Source organism: Cucumis melo, chromosome 4 (assembly GCF_025177605.1).
Source record: "Cucumis melo cultivar AY chromosome 4, USDA_Cmelo_AY_1.0, whole genome shotgun sequence".
In the NCBI taxonomy this organism is placed as follows: domain Eukaryota; kingdom Viridiplantae; phylum Streptophyta; class Magnoliopsida; order Cucurbitales; family Cucurbitaceae; genus Cucumis; species Cucumis melo.
Window position 1 is genome coordinate 33,499,912 of NC_066860.1, and position 18,863 is coordinate 33,518,774.

The 18,863-nt window shown below is 33.0% G+C and overlaps 2 protein-coding genes across 4 annotated transcripts; both read right to left on the bottom strand.

Annotated features, from left to right (window-relative positions):
- Positions 1-219: 219 nt before the first annotated feature.
- Positions 220-9,304, bottom strand: LOC103486449 (E3 ubiquitin-protein ligase UPL4). The gene is made up of 17 exons (XM_008444417.3): positions 9,098-9,304; positions 7,836-8,504; positions 7,617-7,727; positions 7,368-7,484; positions 7,124-7,282; positions 6,812-6,976; positions 6,189-6,335; positions 5,983-6,104; positions 4,722-5,859; positions 2,816-4,006; positions 2,504-2,734; positions 2,314-2,418; positions 1,791-1,871; positions 1,644-1,712; positions 1,419-1,547; positions 1,247-1,330; positions 220-858 (listed from the first exon to the last, which is right to left on the bottom strand). Exons 2-17 carry the CDS (start codon positions 8,466-8,468, stop codon positions 793-795), a joined length of 4,548 nt encoding a protein of 1,515 aa, XP_008442639.1. The 5' UTR covers positions 8,469-8,504; positions 9,098-9,304; the 3' UTR covers positions 220-792.
- Positions 9,305-12,446: 3,142 nt separating this feature from the next.
- LOC103486448 (nuclear transcription factor Y subunit B-1) lies at positions 12,447-16,144 on the bottom strand. 3 transcript variants are annotated; one of them, XM_008444416.3, is made up of 6 exons: positions 15,940-16,139; positions 15,460-15,687; positions 15,222-15,351; positions 14,516-14,590; positions 14,376-14,426; positions 12,447-12,846 (listed from the first exon to the last, which is right to left on the bottom strand). In XM_008444416.3, the coding sequence occupies exons 2-6, from the start codon at positions 15,672-15,674 to the stop codon at positions 12,802-12,804; spliced, it is 516 nt and encodes a 171-aa protein (XP_008442638.1). In that variant the 5' UTR covers positions 15,675-15,687; positions 15,940-16,139; the 3' UTR covers positions 12,447-12,801. The 3 variants fall into 3 exon arrangements, 2 of the variants coding, with proteins under 2 accessions (XP_008442638.1, XP_050940145.1); XR_007820444.1 differs by lacking the exon at positions 12,447-12,846 and adding an exon at positions 14,683-15,132 and having other exon boundaries at positions 14,370-14,426; XM_051084188.1 differs by having other exon boundaries at positions 12,624-14,426; positions 15,940-16,144.
- Positions 16,145-18,863: the final 2,719 nt, after the last annotated feature.

Genomic DNA, 18,863 nt, shown 5'->3' on the forward strand with positions numbered 1-18,863 from the left:
TTCCGCATTTGTCAAAACAAATCCTATACAAGTCAATATTTTGGAAACATCCACCCTACAAAACCAATTTCAATTATACAAAAATCACATACAAAGTATAAAAACAAACAAGAGCTTAGTTCGACATTGTATGTCTACTAAGGACCAAATGGTTCGTGATTCAAATCCTCCCACCCTCGCCCTCAATTCAAAACAAACATTAAAATGATCATATAGAAATAGAAAAAATGAACAAATAATTTTAACTTGAAACAATCCACTTAGAAACATGATGCAGTAAATAAATAAATAAACTTGGCCTATTTCTCAACTGCTGAGAAAATAAATGCATGGTTTAGTCAGAAAATTGACTAAATCAAAGCCCAAGTCACAAAGATGTTATGTACAAAAAAAAAAGAGAACTAGAAGTTAATTAGCTAAGGAGATATTTACAATGTGAGCATTGGGTTAAAAAAAAAAAAAAAGAAAAAGAAAAAGAGAAAAGAGACGATGCCATCGAATGCCAATAAATCTAAAGCCCACCATTTTCCTGTACAGCCATCTTCTATTTTCTATGTACATAGGATTTATGTACATTGCAACTTTACCCACCAGAATCAGATGAAGAAGAAGAAGAAGAAGAAAGCCTTCCTTATCCACAACCACCACAATCTGCACTTCTTCATCCATTTTTACCCCTTCTTTTTTCTTTGCTTTTTTTACTTTTTTTTTTATGAAAAAAATCTATACAGCAGCTATAGCTACTCTATTGATTAACCAATTTCACTTTCTACTGAAGATGGGAATTTAAGGCTACGAAAGATGAAACGAGCCCTGTCCTTCCGTTATAGCATATAACAGCTTCTCTTTCATTATCTCCTGAACAGATGGAAACCAATTTTGAAAGTTAATGTTTTTGTTCTAATGGAAATTGAAAGGGCAATTGGTTTATTAGAGAAGTTGATACATGTTTGGGAGTGATTTTGAAAGGATTAAATGCATGTTTGAAAATGATTTTGAAATCGTTACGATCACTTTGAAATACGCATTTAATTAATTAAAATTCATTTGGTATTGAATTTTACCCTTTCAAATCCAATTTTGATATCATCAAGATTGGTTTTGAATAATTAAAATCATATTTTGGAATGATTTTAAAAATGATGGATAAATCATAACCCTTTCAGAATTATGTCCAAACATGCCTTGAAATCACGTGTTTGGAATCATAACTATTTCAAGATCATTTTGTAAGAAAAGTTGTTACCTTTGAAGAGTAAGGAGGCAACTTGAGGTAGTTTGCACAGGTCATCACACTTGGTAAGTCGTAATCGACCAAATTGCTAGAATGCTGTGTAAAAAATATCCCAACAAAGAAGTTAGTAAAAAAAGTCAAAGTTGAATATAACATTTGAGTAAAATTTGTTGATAATAAAAACCTTTCGGACGATGGTTAACTTTGGATTGAGAGATGCAAAGCCACCAGAAGGAAGCCTCGGCGCGCCGGTAACGAACTGTAGAAATGCTCGTTGCTGTTTGTTGTCGAACTCTTGAATAATTTCAAGAAGCTGAAATTAAAAAAAAAAAAAAAAAAAAGGTGAAAATCTTGCAACTAAGAATCATTTTGAACAAAGTAATATGTAGGATTCCTTTTAGAAACTAACATGAATAATGGAGGGGCTACTGGATGTATATCCATGGTCAAACTTCATATTGTCAAGGAGATCACTCAACTGCATCAAAAGATTAAAAAGAACTAAGCTAATGGTTAATAATTTTAAGTAAATGTGATAATTAGCTGATATACGTACGGCCCAAATGTCTTGTTCTCCGCATATTAAACGCTCTAATTCTTCTGCAGTAAATACTTGAAGATGTTCTATGGGGAAAACCTGAGGTTTGACAATAAGAAAAGAAGTACTCGATTATCAGTTACCGATAAATGTTCAAGGGAAAAGTGTATTTTCTATGGTAATTGGAAATTTGTCTTTAAACCAACCAAGTTGGTGAGCATCTCTCTTTTAAGGACAAGAACGCTCATGAAATTTTATTCAAAAGTTTCTTGCATTTTAATATTGCAGTTCATCTGTTCCTTCTATTGTGCTATAAAGCATATCACGTCTAGAAATTGAAGTAGTTGATAATATTTCAAGTAAGACATTGATTAAATAAAAAAGCTATATCAGAACATGAACTGAATTCCATAAACTTTTAGCTATGCAACATAAAGATAATGGGAATAAAGAATCATTTTTATTCAGCAAGTGCTAACTAGAACAACTAAATAAAAATGAGATGTATAATCTTGTGTAAGATGGGCAAAGCGAAGCTAACCTGATTAAATCCAGACTTAAATGCTTCTATTTGTCTTGAAATTCCAGAATATAAAGTAGCATCTGCAACAAGAGAGACATAATCCTCCAAATTTTTTGCATTTACCTGCGGAAAAGGTCAAAATGTATTGTGTTATTTAGTCCAACCACAAAAAAGAAAATTCCATAATCACAGTGAAAATTGGCATTACCATTGAGTTATCTTGAGACGAAGTCAATAAATAATCAGGATAACCAGGAAGAGTAAAATCAAGGCAAAGATCCTCAATATTGGTATTATGATAAGAAAATTCGAGTTTGGATGATGAGTTCTCTTCGTAAACAGTTCCCAATATTTTATTTCTGTTGACCAAAGATTGAAACTCTAGCAGAACAGTACCGAGCTCTGGATCAAATGATTGGATATCATAAATACTCAACTCCTACAAGAATAAATAAGACAATCAAGTAATGGAATATGAAAAAGATGAGAGAAAGCACTTGAAAGAAGTTCATGCAGGTACCTGCCCAAGTATTAGTTTATAGAAGCTTTTGGAGAAGTAGATATCCAATACCCTACCATCTTGAATGGCCTTGGCCACAATTTGTCCTAGAAGTACGAACTTTTTCATTACTTCGGGAAGATGTAGCTTATCTGTGTCCAGAGTTGATGGCCATGGACGGGGAAAAAGCCCAAATGGAGATTCAGTAGTTTCTCTACCCTCAATGTTCAGCCTCTTTCCAGATATAAATGCATCATGATCCCCTCTCCACATTCCAAGGCCATACTTCTGAAATTCACGACTGACAAGAGTATAGAATTCTAATGTTGGACCAAGCCCAGTGCCAACTTCTTCATCATATTCCACCTCAAGGAGAACTTTCTGATGTGCATACTGATCCATCATTTTGGAAGCAGAATCTAGAATTTGGTCGCGGTGTACTAATACCTTCTTACGAGGCAAGCCACCAGAACTTGACCGTCCGTCATTTGAGGTCCCCAAGTCACTGTGTGATCTCACATGTAGCTGGTATTGTGGCATGCCAAATACTACTATCCGAAAGTACTTGCGCCTTGCCTCGAAACTAAATAAGAAAGGGCATGAATCCATAAGCTCCTTACACCATAAAGGCATGCCACCGACAGAAACAGCAGAAGAATCCCTCATCTGCTGTTCAAGTTTTTCAGTCAGTTTGCTATTCACAAATTCATTCTGTGACACCGTTGGAACTGATAGCTTTATATTGTCCAAGGTATCAATTTTTCCTTCGGCAAAAGCACGAATTCTTTCATGTGACATAATGTGAAATGCCATCCTGTTCATGCCCTCTATGCTCCTTAGAAGAAATAAAACATCATAAGCCGGACTTCCTTTTGCCAAGTCAGAAGGCAGAACACAATCTAGAATGTCACAGAAAAATGAAGAAAACTGCAATGTTGGAGCTTTGTCGGATGCACAAAACAATTGGTTACAAGTGTTGTCCTCCACTTCACCAGCGCTTCTATACATTATTGTATATACATGGCTCCATACTTTCGTGCCAGATATAGTTTCATTTTCTTTGATGTGTTGTTGGAGAATTGCCTGGTAAATTGTCATGGTGGGCTCCAGCTGCTTTCCCTCAAGGTAAAGAAGCAATCTGGGAGCCGTGCCTTTCTTACTGCAAGAAGGAGAAGACTGTGATTTCTCATCAGCACCGACTTCTGCAGGTACCTGTACCAAAACAAGGTTAACATAATATTAGGAGTGTGCAAATTTCCTTTTATTTAATAGAAACAACTACTATCATTGAGCATGAAAGAATACAAGCACATAGAAATAATTTTAAAAACGGGCTCCAAATAAGAATGAAGGAATACAAGCTTATACAAATTAATGAGTCCAACTAAGAATAACGTTGCCTATTGAATAATTACAAATATTTGTGCATACTTTAGGACTGCACACATTACCATAGTCCAGAATATGATCGATGCTTCATTCATGGATTAAGCAGGTACTGAAAGACAGAACAAGAATCTTTCACATAAAACCATAATATTTTTCCTAGTTTACTTGGAAGTAGAAAAATGGCAAAAGTTGAATCCACAAGGACTGGATTGAAATTTTCAATGGATGAGGCTTCAAATTCTAGAACTGATCCATCTTATACACAGTTCTATATATATACTTATACAACGATCAAGTTACAACATAAGTTGCTATCAGATATTATTCTCTCTCTTAAAACACCTAAACTCAAACCAAATACTTTAGGTATGTTAGCCATATCTCGCTGAATTTAAAATAAATAAATAAATAAACATTAAAGATAACAGACCTCCACACTACATGGCAAATAACCTTACTTCAAGTATTGTGCAATTTAAGAGTAAGCTCATAATTCTTTCAACATCATCAATATTTCAAAAAGAAAACGGGAACATACCTGAACTTCGGGCAAATCTGTGGACATGATGTCAGACCCCACTAACTCTGAGTTAACACCCAAGCAAGAACGTATATTTGATAGTAGTTTGATTTGATGCTCCCTCAGAGTCTCTTCAGGGGACTGCTCAGTTTTTTTTGTGCTAACTTTGCGCCATAGAAACCCTTCAATGGCAGCTAAAGAAGAAAACGGGTCAACAGTCAGGATATCCCCGGTAATGTCACATAGTTTTGTTTCTCCATCTCCCCTCACAAACCGAACTTTCACACAAGGATGTGGTACGCACCGAGCATTTGGAACCGTAGCAAAATAGTTCCTATGTTTGAATCCCTGGCTTGAAATAACAGGAAAGTTTTCTAAAGACGAAAGTGAGATTTGTAATTTCCTTATCAATGCCAAAACTGGTAAATTTACTGATGGGTGGTCAGAACTAGATAAGAGTAGCCTTGCAAAAGCCTCAAATCTTCTTTCTATAATTGAGAATTGTCTAGATATAGTTTGTGCTTCTTCCTTTTTCCTCAGATACTGACCATTAGTTATGTAATTTATAAATGACTTGACTATTCCACTTTCAATAAATTCAAAGGTGGATATGGGCTCGCCACACTTAAGCTTTGACATAATCTCAGCTAACAAAGCATACAATTTTTCTTCATCCTGAGCTGGAGTGTCCTTAATTAAGGACAAGTTTAGTAGATCATCTAGGGCCCCAGAAAAAGTTCGAAGATTTTGAAGAATATCAGTTACTCCTTCATCGGTGTCACATAAATCTTCAGCAAAATAAATGTTTCTTATATGATTTGCAAGACTATAAACAGAATCCTTGTCAAGCTTGCAGCTGCCTGTTTCTGACCCAGAGGGGAAACAGCTACTCGAAAAGGCATAACATAAGCATTTCCCATGTTCTCTTGAAGACTTTTGACAGGAATCAAATGATGAGTGGACACCAGTAAACACTGGGAAAATCAACTGTTTATACTTCTCCGGGGATATCAGTGCATCAATAGCAAAATAGACACCCTCCTTGACAAATGATTTCAAAAATATACTAGCGAGCTTTTGCAGGATAATCTCAGTGATTTTTAAACCTAACATCAGCACGTGGTGGTCTTTTCGAGTAAACACTCCAGCCAGGAAACTGACAAATTAGATAGAATAGATCATTAGACTTTCTGAAAGCAATTAGAAAATACCATTATACACACACACACAAATATATATATATATATATATATATATATATATATCAGGCATCATTCACCTAGAAATGTTGGAATTCTCAAGTAACTCAACAAGCATGTCGGATTCACCCAAACAGACAAACTTGTAGATAATAGTTAAGCAGCCGCAACAGACATACAAGTTTGCACCAGAACTAACCACCTGCAGCAGCGAAAATATGATGTTATAGGAGATGGTAGGGGCTAGAGCTTTTTTTTTTTAGCTTATACTTATAATAATCACCACCTGAACAAGCAAAGGAAGTATATCCAAGCCAAATTTCTGCAGTTGTTTGGGATTACCGACTAAGAAAGACACTTTTTCAGACAATTGTTCTGTCTTCGCATCTTCAGTTGGGAGAAGCTCGTTGAGCAATTTCAGGACTTCACATACCTGGGCAAAAGCCAACCACAGTAAATCCCCATAAAATTTTTATTTAAAACACACACACACACACAAACAGACCCTACAAACCTGGAGGGGAAGACAAAGGCAGAATGAAATTTGAATTCTAGACCCGATGTAAGCCAATTATGAGCTATTGAACTATCACTTTTATTTGTGCAGAGAACTTAGAAAATGTAATTGATGAATGAAATGAGAAAGAAGCATAAAACACTCCTAAACCCCAAGAGGAGGTTTACATGAAATATTGCCGATGCATGATTAAAAAAGATGACTAGAAACTTTAAAAAGACAGTTCTAGTAAGCAATTTGGAAGAAAAGATTTCTGTGAAGTGTTTTTCAGAATAAGTAATAAGGGGGAAGTCTCACTTGTAAGTTTCCTAGAATTATTTTTTACAAAAGATTAACACTGCACAGTCGGTCTTTCCATGGTTTCAAAAAAGTACATGTTCATAGTCTAATACCTGGTTCCGCTGCCCATCAACTACAGCACACGAAGAAGACACCCCATGGGAGAGATTGTAAGCAGACAATATGTCCTTCAAAGTGTTGCTAATGTTTAGCTCATAAAGGGTTTCAAAAGCAACAATGGATCCTGAAGCAAGTTTGATAAGTACACCAAGCAAATCCTGCAAAACAAGTTGATGGTCATTTCACCATTCTTCCCTAAAAATGGTAGTAGATGCTACAGGGAAACGTTCCTCTGCCTTGTACTAAAATAAAAATACACAAAATATTAAACCATTGGTCCCTTACTTGTATGATTCTTTACTTACATTGTAAATGGTCTGGGACAAAGTTGTCCGGCTATTCAAGTTTATAAGGCGAATGGCATGTTGAATCAGCCCATGCTGACAAAGCCCATCCAAAAGCTCGGAGGATTGATGGACGCACTCAGCTATTTTAATCATGCATCGAGCCACATTCTCTACCAGCTGAAATATGACATTATAACAAGAAGAGATTTATAAATAAAATACAATAAAGCAATATGAAGCACTCAAGTAAGTTTATTCAAACCTCCTCATCATCATATTGAAGGAGATTGCATAGTATAGGAACAGCCTCAATCAAATTTGGTGGACACTCGGAAGGAAGTTTTTTGCAGACATTCACCACTATACGAAGAGCCGTTCTCTGATCCAAAACAAATTAACTTTAAACTTTCGATCTTTACAATCATGGGATTTCGTGGAACAAAATAATAGGAACACGAGTTCAACCATACTGTCGAGATTGAATTAACATCCAGAAAGGGAAATGGCTTACTTGTATGATCGTAGGAAAAAAATCAATAAAAGTTAAAACAGCCATAACTGCACCACCCTCTAAGCATGCAACAGGGTGCTCCTGTGATATTTTTTCCAATGCTTGGAAACACTACATTTAAACAAAAAGTCCTTCAAAATATAGCAAAACTATTCAGCATTCAAAGATAATTTGACAAATGAACTAAAAAGAACAATTAAGGGTGCATGACCGTATCACCTGTTCAGCAACATCCGAGTACTCAATAGCTCCCAGCCTCTTACAGAAGGCAGGAACTCCACCATGACGAACTATAAAACTAGATGCTCTGGGGTAAGCATCACATAAATAAGTTAAAGCCCTTAAAGCCAATAGCACTATATCTGAGTCGCTATCAAGTTTCACCAGATTTACAAGAATTATAGATAACGAATCTGATGTCATACTCGATAGTGAATTCTCCGTGCAGAATGATAAAACCTCACATAGTTCCCTCAGCAGTTCTGTTTGTACAGATGACTCAGATTCTTCACCCAAGCTTGTCAAAAGCCTTTTAAATCGTCCATGATCACCTGATGATCTTTGTCTCTGATAATTCCGAAGATCACTATGTTTCTGTTCAGCATCATCAGAATCACAAGACCCGTAGGCTGAATCCTTATCATGTTCTCCCTCTGAACGACTAGAAGCAGAAGCAGACGATGAAGTGTCCATGTCATTATCATGGATGCCAGGACTAGAATTGGTCGAAGTCACGTGCATTTGCATAGATGAATTTGATGAGCTTGGTCTGAATTCCAATGAACTGCATGCTCGTTTATCAGCCGGTAATCTATCCACCATTTCAGTACGCTTTTGGCCACGATTTCCCATTTATCATTTATTAGCTCTAATAGAGTAAACACCCTCCTATATAATCAAGAGATACAACATTGCATAAGATTGACCAACTTTTGTGCTTCAATAATTTACATATTATCAATGATCAGAACCAAACTACAAAGAAAGAAAAACATTAAATAAAAGACGCGATAACAAACAGTATTTTAGCACAACACTAACAACTCCACTTCAATAGATTGAAAAGCACTCAAAGGTGAACATTCCAATCCGCAACTCACAGGATAATCTGATAGGAATTGGAACATTCCACTGAGAATTGTCTGTCTCAAACCATAAGAGCTAAATATAAAATAAACTATGTTCACCGTCAATTTGAACAAAAATAAACGAACCTCTACTGCTCCTAGACTAACACAGGACCCGAAAACTCCACGGATTAAACCACCATTGACAAATAAAATATCTATCATATATGCTAGACAATCTTGAGCACATAACTAAGTTTCTCTAGTAAGCTCGTAAGTCGTAACTAGTCCTCTTTTATCATTCAAAAAATACGAAAGCCAAAGCGAATGCGATAAAGAACGAGATCAAAAATCACGAATGTAAAGACGGATTTACGATCAGACAAGAGAAAACTATGTTATATTTCTAAGTACCTTAGCGCTGCAAACCGAAGACTCACGAAATTCCAAAAGCACGATGAAAAAATACGGGAGTTTGTGAGGGAGAAAACTTCTCCGTCGACGGCGGAACGCAACTCTGACGGCAGATGCTTTTATCGGTGATCGAAATTGTAAAGCTCTTTTGACGTCGACGATGATGAAAAAACAGAGCGAGAGAACGCCAGAGCTTAAAGATATCTATGAAAGACTGAGAGAGAGTGAATATATTTTGATCAAAATATTTATAATTATTGTTTATTTCCATTTTTTATCCTTTTAGGTATTATTCTTTTATGTTATTCTTCATCTAATCAAAAGGTTAATAGTTTTTTTTTCTTATACTTCATTCAAAAGAACGCTGAATTGGTAAAATTTTGTTATATTTTGTAAATAGTTTATATTTATTTTTGTTATATCATATGATAGACATAATTTTAATCGATACAAGATATTGCTCATTGGTACATCTAAAATTCGTAAAAGAACCATAATGTAAAACGTAAATACTTTTTATTCAATTGGGATAAGATTGTTTTTACTTAAATTTTAGTCATAAATATTGTATATATCATTTAACTATGGGTGATTTTTCTTAAACGAATAGGTAAAAGAGTGGACTATCCTTTGCCACAGTAATTTTGCCTTAAAATTAGTACGACATACAACTCTGAAAACTTTTTGTTCAATTGACATCTTAATTGGATGGAATGTACACAACAGATATTATGTTAATGTGGAGCACTATTACTCTTTTATATGCAACAATTCATGGCTCGAATCAAGCACAAAATAATCCATAGAATTAAATTCTAATGTTGCAAATAAAATTGAAATAACATAAATTATAAGCCTTATTTTTAAAGGTGGCTATTTGTTTAATTTTGTTGAATTTACAACAATAAAACTAAATTAGTGAGTTAATCATGTAAAACTCCAAAGTGTAGTGTGGCAATTATAGACAAATAAGGTTACAATTTGGGGTTTGTATACTTCAATTATCACTTAGTTAATTCACTTTATCAAATGTTCTTTATTTAATTAATTATAATCTATATACTTGGTTAGTATCATCTTTTTTTCTTCCCTTACTAAAATATCTGGAGATTATATACATATATATATAAGATTTTTTTTTTTTTTTTGAATTATCATTTTGCTCATCTATTTGGTTCCTATTCACTTTAGAAAGTGTAAAAAGTATTTTTAATATAATTTTTATTCATTCTTTTTCTCCACCATTATATTTTATCTAAAATATTTAAATAGGTTAGAATCTTCTTTTTTTTTTTAATTTCACAAATTTAACCTAATTAGTTGGTTTGATTTTTAAACCTAATATGCTAATTATAGACTTCTTCAATTTTCTACCTTATTTTCTTTTCATTTATCTTTGCTCAAATTGAGATTTTAGTTGCATTTAAAACTTGAAATTTGAAAAAAGAAATGATAAATTATGAATGAGAATAGTTAATTAGAAGATACCCATAACTAAATTTAAAATCTTGCACAAATCTAAAATTTAGTTACCTATAATTTCTTTATCATATTTATTGTTTTTTTTTTTATAATTTATTTCTCCATCTTCTTTGTTGGTATGTTTATTGTCTGTTTTTAAATTAGATTTGTTTTCTTCTAACTTTCCAAGTTTCAAATTTGTTATTAAAAAATGTAGTTTTTGCTAGTATATTCATAGACATGTTTCACATATGCAAGCAAGCATAATTAACTTGTCAACTCATGTTCATTATTAAAAATATAATTTTTTATTTGATTAAATAATTAAAAGTATAAAAGAGTTAAGAACCACATCTCATGCGTTTGAAAGTTGAAACCTCGTATCATTAAATTTTAATGGATAAAAATAAATTCGAATAAATGCAGTAAAGAGGTAATTTAGCCCCAAAGTATTTTCATGGTCTTTTTCGTAGATTGTGCTACTAAATCAACAAGACCCAACGATTGATAACGTAGGAGAATGGAATTTTGTAAGAGTGGATCATTTGATCCAAAAACACAAATATTAAAACCGTTTGAAGCGAGGCAAAACTATAATAATTACCTCGACAAATCTATATTATCCAGACCAGCCTTACGGATACCTTGAGACAAATCATTTTATCACTATGCATGATTTATGGTAAACACTATTTCAAACCCAAATTAAAATAAGTTAGGATACACATATCATCATAATCCAAAGTAAAAAAATCGACACCGAACAATAAATTATTATAACTCAATTATGAAAACTTAAAACTATAATTATCCGATCTCCAAATAAAAATAATAATAAATAAATAAATAAAGTATTCACAAAGCATCTACAAATGGGCCCAGTCCGGCCCACCGCCTTACTCTACGAGAAAAACATCGCTCTTCTTCTCTTTATCAAGCATTTCGTCATAGCAAAAGACCAGTTTTAGGAAAAGGAAACTATCATAGGTAATTATCTCAAATTTAATTAAATTACTCAGTTTGTATTAAAAATTAAAATTAAATTCTTAAGAATCAATTGACACCCTCCTAAATTATGTTACGAAGTTAATATAAAAAAGAACCTTAAAACTAAACCAAAGTTTTATCATTGAACCTTTGGAAGCATTTTTTCATTAGGTAAATCTAGTCCTATGCCCTATTTTTATTTTATAGAGAAGACCATTAAGGTTCCATACCCTATTTTCATTTTATAGAAGAAATGGTTAAGGATTTTCTCTATACCATTTTAGTTTCTTTATATTCACGCGAACCCATACATAAATCCTACCTTTTAATATTAGTTAGGAATGAAAATAATTTCCTTAAAGAAAATCTCATTTTATGAAAATAATTTCCTTAACAAAATCTCAAACGAGAACTAATTGTTAAATGCAGGAACTTTATGATTAAAAAGTCAAATCAATAAAGAAGGGAAGGAGCCCACATGTCATCATTCTTAAGACTTGAAAAATTGAAGCATATGTGCTGGATGGCATAACCATGAGTCATTAAAGGCAATTTTGCCATTCTTCTCTTAGTAACTCTAAGGTAAATGCATTTCATGCGGAAGAATTGCTTAGAAGACCCATTTTAAGGTCTAAAATGTGAAATAACCCAATGTTTGAAAAATGTTAAATGTCCTTCAAGCAGTGAGATATATTAGAATAGTCACAGAACCAAATTTGCCATCCTACCATATGCGTACATGAACAAATTATAAATTTAATCAACCCATATAAACCATTTTACTCTAATGTTTTAGATTTAAGAATACAATTTGCAAATCAGAAACCAAGACAAACACAAGAACGAAGGATTTCACAGAGCATACCATTCATTTCATCAGCATAAAAAAGGAGTTAAGACCTAGAAGCAAATCATTCATGGCACAATTTATTCTTTTGATTAGGAAAATGATTCTAAAAAAAATCCAGAGGGTGCTACTGCTACCAAGTCTTTTTCAAGACCTACAAGACCTTGCAAAGGTTGTAAGGTTTACAAGCATGAATAAATGCGATCCCCAGGACTTGGAACCTCTATCAAATACTGTGTCCTAACTTCCAATCCAATAGACAGCCATAATAATATACAAAGTTGCAACTGTTTCTACAATTAAAAGTATCAAAACCACCCAAACTTTAAATAAATAGACTCAAATTTTGCTGTTATACTGAACAAAGATCTCCAAATTCAACAGTTTACATGGTCGATTTGAGGCAATTTCAGTCAGTACCTTGCATAGGGACCATCAGATGCTGGGCTTGTGACTGCAAACAAAAGGAAAATGGTATTAAACCTTAGAGAGAAAGAAGTAAGTTATTCTTCGGAGGTGTTTAGATAGAAACATTTCTTTCCAAGACATTACTCGAAACTATTGTACTTCCAAACAAGCCCTTATTGGTTATTCCTATTCATGCTATTTTATATCTTATTTGCACAGGACAACCATTTGGCACTACGATATTTTCATTTGCTTTAGATAACTCATTTGATAATGGGTATTAGTTAGTATGGATGGGAGGTTGCATGATCAAAGTAGCCTCTAGATTTACTACTTTTGCCAATTTTTACACAAAGGGAGATGATCCCAATACAAAGAAGCTGAAAAAAGGTTACTTGCTCATTTTCTAGGTAACTTAAAAAGATACAAATACCAATATATTGCCCTTTCACCATGGCTAAAAGGGAAATAACCTTTCACTGCTATAAGCCATTTCCTCGAAAAGTTCAAACTTGTTTTCTGCTTTTTCATATATTTCAACCAAGACTTCGATATGAGAGCTCTAAAACAAACCCCAGGTAATATAAGAAGCAAATGTTTTCCCCGAGGAATAACTTCAGGAATCACGAAGATATAAACATAAACAAAACTAATATGCTTAAACGAAAGAAGTTGCTAAAAGAAGGGGAAAACAAAAGACAGCTCAAATCACTCCATGAAGGGGGAGAACAAATTAAATGAAGAAGTTACTTTACAGGTAGATTCAACATAGAAGAGTGCTAGTTGGAGGATAAATAACGAACATCGTCCAAAGAAAATGGATAACAAATGAAATCAACTTCTAACTTCAAGTCCCCAAGAAAAGTTCTAGACTCTACCCAGTACCCACCAATTATTAAAATATGAATTCTAGCAAATTCTCACAAAAGACCTCCGGCCACAACCGAAAACTAGATCAAGTTCCAAACACATACTTCTACAATTAGATGTATAAGTAATGGGAGGACCACCAAGCACATTTGCATCACTTCATGGCATAAGAGTAATCATGACTTTCAATTAGATGGACAAGCAGCCTTAGAAAGTGCTTCTCAAAAAATAAATTTTTAAGTAATTTTAGAATTATCAAGGCATCATTTAGTTGTACGACCAAAAACCGCAAGGGTTTTGACAAAAGTAAGTAACTAGCTAAAAAGAACATCCGCAATCTGAGAGTTGTTGCAAAGTCATCCAAAGAATATGTCACGTTTGCAAAAGATTTTAAAACGGCTGAAAATCGTTTTATCATAGTCAAATCATTCCAAAGCATACATTAGATCATTCAAAATGATTTTAATAGTTGGCTATACACTTTTAAAAGTGATTTTCATACCATCAAAATTGATTTTGAATGACCAAATGAATGATTTTTACTGATTCTGAATTTCTGAACATGACCAAAATGATTTTAATCATTTTAAAATCACTCTCCTAGACGCCCCGAGGACAGTCAAACTGCTTCTTCTTCAGAAGACATTGTGAAAGTACATGCACATTTTTATTTGAGTGTGGGAGAGAGAGAGAGAGAGAGAGTACTTGAGAACTTGCATAATTAACTCCTTGGGAAAACGACCCTTGATGAGCCATCTATAGAATTTGAAAAAAGAGAAGGTCAGAAGAAAACACCAAAAAATCCAGCTCAATGAGAAAAAAAATATCATACTCATATAATGGACCTGAGGAATAGGGGTTGGATGAGCTTCTTTCTTAGCTGACCCATCACCACCTTTAGCAGACCCCTTAGTGTCACCCTGTAAGAAAACACAAAAACTATATAAAAACCTCCTCATTTCATACATGATGTTGACAATTCACAGAGACAGTATAAGAAAACTTATCTTACCTCCGTCTAAAACGTCCCAAGTTCCAACCAGCAGGCAAAAAAATGCAAAACCATAGCATCCGCCCATCAGTTGAAGAACACAACGAAAAGCAGTAAAATTAACCACCAAAAATAAACAAATAAACCTCCATTGATAACCATTTAGTTTATGGTTTATGGTTCTTAAAGAATGTGCTTGTTTTTCTACACTATTTTTAATATGATTTTCATCATACTTATGGAAAAGTTTGAATTCTTAGCTAAATCTTAAAAAAAAAAAAAAAAAATTAGTTTCCAAAAACTTGCTTCTGTTTTTGGATTTTGAATAAGAATTCAAAATTCCTTTTCGCCTTTCATAAAGAAATGATGAGAAAACAAGCATAAATTTCAAAAACGCCACACCATTAACCAGAAACCAAAACGTTATCAAAGAGTCCCCAAAAAAGTTCACAAGTCTAGATGCAAGGCCCCCTGTTAAAACCATCAACCGAATCGTGAAAAGTGGATAATGAACAATATCTTCATAAGAGTTAAAACATCAGAACTAGCCGAATGACTACCTCTCTGTATTTCGTCAAGTAGGTTTTAAGTGGATCGATATAATCCTCAAATCCAAGAGTGGCCATGGCCCAAAGTAAATCATCACCATTAATCGTCTTCCGTTTCTCTCTTTGACATTTATCACTTGCCCTAGAAAGTAGAAACAATTCAACCATCGAAAAAAAAAATCCCCCAAATTCAGAACATGGAGAAGGGAAAACTAATTAATCAAAACTGATCATAAAAATACTCGCGTACTCGCTAGTAATAAAACTGATAAACTCCGATACACATTCTTGTACGGTTTCTTTAGCATCCTTAGCAATCTTCCCATTAGCAGGAAGAGCCTTCTTCATGATCCTACTAATATTCGCAATAGGAAGAAACCTATCCTGTTCGCGAACATTAGACCTCGGACTCTGCTCACCGCTCTCATGGCTTCCTCCGCCGGGACTCGCCGGAGCATCAGCCATCTTCACCAAAACCCTATAAGGGAAATAACATCATCAATCCCATAAACCAGAAAAAACGAAACAAAACCCATGAACAGGACCATAAAACGGAACGTCGAGAAGAACCCAGAAACAAAAATGGAAGATGGGTGAGAAATAAGAGTGGAAAAAGGTTGGAAAAGCCATGGAAATACGAAAAAAGGGTATTGTCGGTTTGAAGGGAGACGAATTGAGAGAATTGAAAAATTGAAAGGAAAAAAGAAAAGGGAAGAAATATTTCTTTTACCTGGTGGGAGAAAACGGAAGATTTGTAATTTGGGCGCGAGAGAGAAGGATTTAGATCGGGTGGAAATGGAGTGGTGGAATGGAATCGGACGATGGTGAAGATAGGAGAAAGGAGACGACTGAGATGAGAGAATCAAGTTTATCAGCACCGTTCGTTTTTTGTTTTTCCCTTTTTCAGGGCAAATTCAGGAGAGGAAAAGGGCAAAACCAAAGCGCTTTTTATTTTCCTTTTATTATTATTATAATTTTTTTTTTTTTTGGTTAAATTATTTTCTTTTTAGTATAATTTTATTTTTAAATAAATAATATTTTCATATTTTTCCGGGTTTTTCCTGCGGTTTGCCGGTTTCTGCTCTTGATCGAGATTAACGAATGCGATTTGGACACGTGTTGATGTTTCTCAATGTTGTTTCTTAGCCACACGTTTAGCGGTCGTCAGTTTATGAAACGACGTCGCATATCTTGCCGACTGAAATCGGCTCTCTCTCTCTCTCTTTACTGACTCATTGTTAAACAAATGGCCGAAGTTACATCAAAGCGACACGATTTTATCTTTGTTTAATTTCGATTATTTTTAGGATATTTAATTTAAATTATAGTTTTATTTTCACCCTAAATTTTGTCATCTTTATTCAATTTCAATTTTCAACCAAATTCTCAATTCCATCAATTTTTATTTGAGTACTCTTTTCAATTTAAGCTAATTTATTTACCTATGAATTTGAGAAAAACAAAATATAAGAAATTTCTTCCTAAACTCATCAAATTCTTCGTGAACTCTCTGTAAGATAAAAAGGGAATTTATTTTAATCGGTAAAATTTCTGAATAATATATTTGTTTATTTAGATTAGTTTTTATAAATATAATAAAATATTTGAATATTTACTATCTTTTCTAAATATTTCAAGTTTGACCATTTTCTTGCCTTATTCCCTTATTCTGCAAAATTTTTTTCTTTTTATGTCTTTTTTCTTTTTCTTTTTTATGAAATATAAAAGATCTTGAAAAAAATCGTTTAGATTTCAATAGTTAGAGTAGCTAAATTTAAACGATTATGATCGTGTAGCGAGTGACCAATTAATCGCGTCACTGGAGCATTTTTTATTGTGGACATATATATATTTTTTTCAAAATTATTTTATACAGTATAAATATTTTAACCGTTTGTTAGTTCTGCTCGATAGGTTTTTGACGATCTATGCTATTTTGAATGCATAAGAGTTTTTTCTTTTTGAATGATATTTAGGTTGATAACTTATCATAAAAAATAATTGAAAATTGCAATTCTAGTTTAATAGTTAAAATGACTCTTGTTTTATGAGTAGAATTGCGATTTTATGTGTACCAAATATGACATTGTGAAATATTTAATGTAAATTTGAAATTCTAATTTGGTCTTGATATATTTTTATAAAATAAAAGGAAAAGAATGCATCATAGATGACAAACTATATATATATATATATATAGTTTGTCATCTATATATATATATATGCTAATGACAACAGTATTACTAGGAATTGTAGATGACAGAGGAAGATAATCCCCCACATGTTGAAAGGACGAACTCATGGTCCATCAACTCCACCAAACTTGGTATCTATTAAACAATGTCCGTACACAAAAGTTATTGTCTATTAGAAAAAAAGAAAACCCTAGAGATTAAACCCTATATCAAATTGCTAAATCATTATGTTTACTTTCACTTATACACCCAAACACGAATCTTTGATTAGAGACTATAATAATACAAATAACATCACACTTAGGGTATGTTTGGGGTGGGATTTTAGGAGAAAAAGAATTAGGAAATGTTTGGTTCAAGGAATATGATAAATAATCCTAATCCCTAAATAACCCTATCTTATCCTATCTTTGCTTTCTTACAACCCTACGTTACCCTATCCAAATAACCTAATCTAAATTATATTATTATTTTTTAAATCATTACAATCATAATCCTTCCCTTAAACACATATTATTATAACACTACTATCATAATCTCTCCCCCAAACACATAATACTATCTTTTATATTCTTTCCCCCAAACACATATTATCATAACACTAGGATTATCATAATTCTAGGATTGTTATAATCATTTTCCCCATAACTCTTTCTCTCCCCCAAACGCACCCTTAATTTCTTTATAAAATGTAAATATTTTGTTTACGATAAAATAAAAGTAAGTGTATGTGTTATTAAAAAATTGGTAGGTATGCACATATATATATATATATTTGAGGGGAGGTAGGTATAAGTCTTATTTTGTTTATTTAATTTGAATTGAATTAATATATTGAAATCAAAGCATTCACATTTTTTTTGGTTAGGCAGGTTCCAACTATTTTAATGAAGAACAAAATGTTGGTCTGTTGGGTCCCTTCAAAATTAAATATTGAATCCCCAAATTAAATGTAGCCATTTTTCAACCCTTTTCTTCTTTTCTCTTTTGTAAAAAAACAAAATTTTGTGCACATGAATTTCATACTTTCCTGTGATCAAAAGTGGTTGAAACCTATTTTTAGCATTGGACAATGAAAATTATTTACTATGTTTAATTAATTCTTTTTAGTTGTAAGGTGAATAATATAATCATAATCAATTAAACTATATTCAATTTTATATTTAAAATATTAAAATTTAAAAATAATTATAAATATAGAAACTACACGTAAAGTATTAACAAATGTAACACAATGCAAAAGAATTCGTATAAATAACAAAATTTAGATCCGAGTCTTAAAATCTATTAGAGATAAATCATATCACTAATTCTTAATAAACGATATCGCTAATAGAAGTCTACAAACGATAGTTACGGATGAACTTTGTTGTATTTGAAATTTTTTTAAAATGTTGTTAATACACTTAGCTATCGACCTAAAAGTACTACCCACGATAATTATCCTAAAATTTTTGGT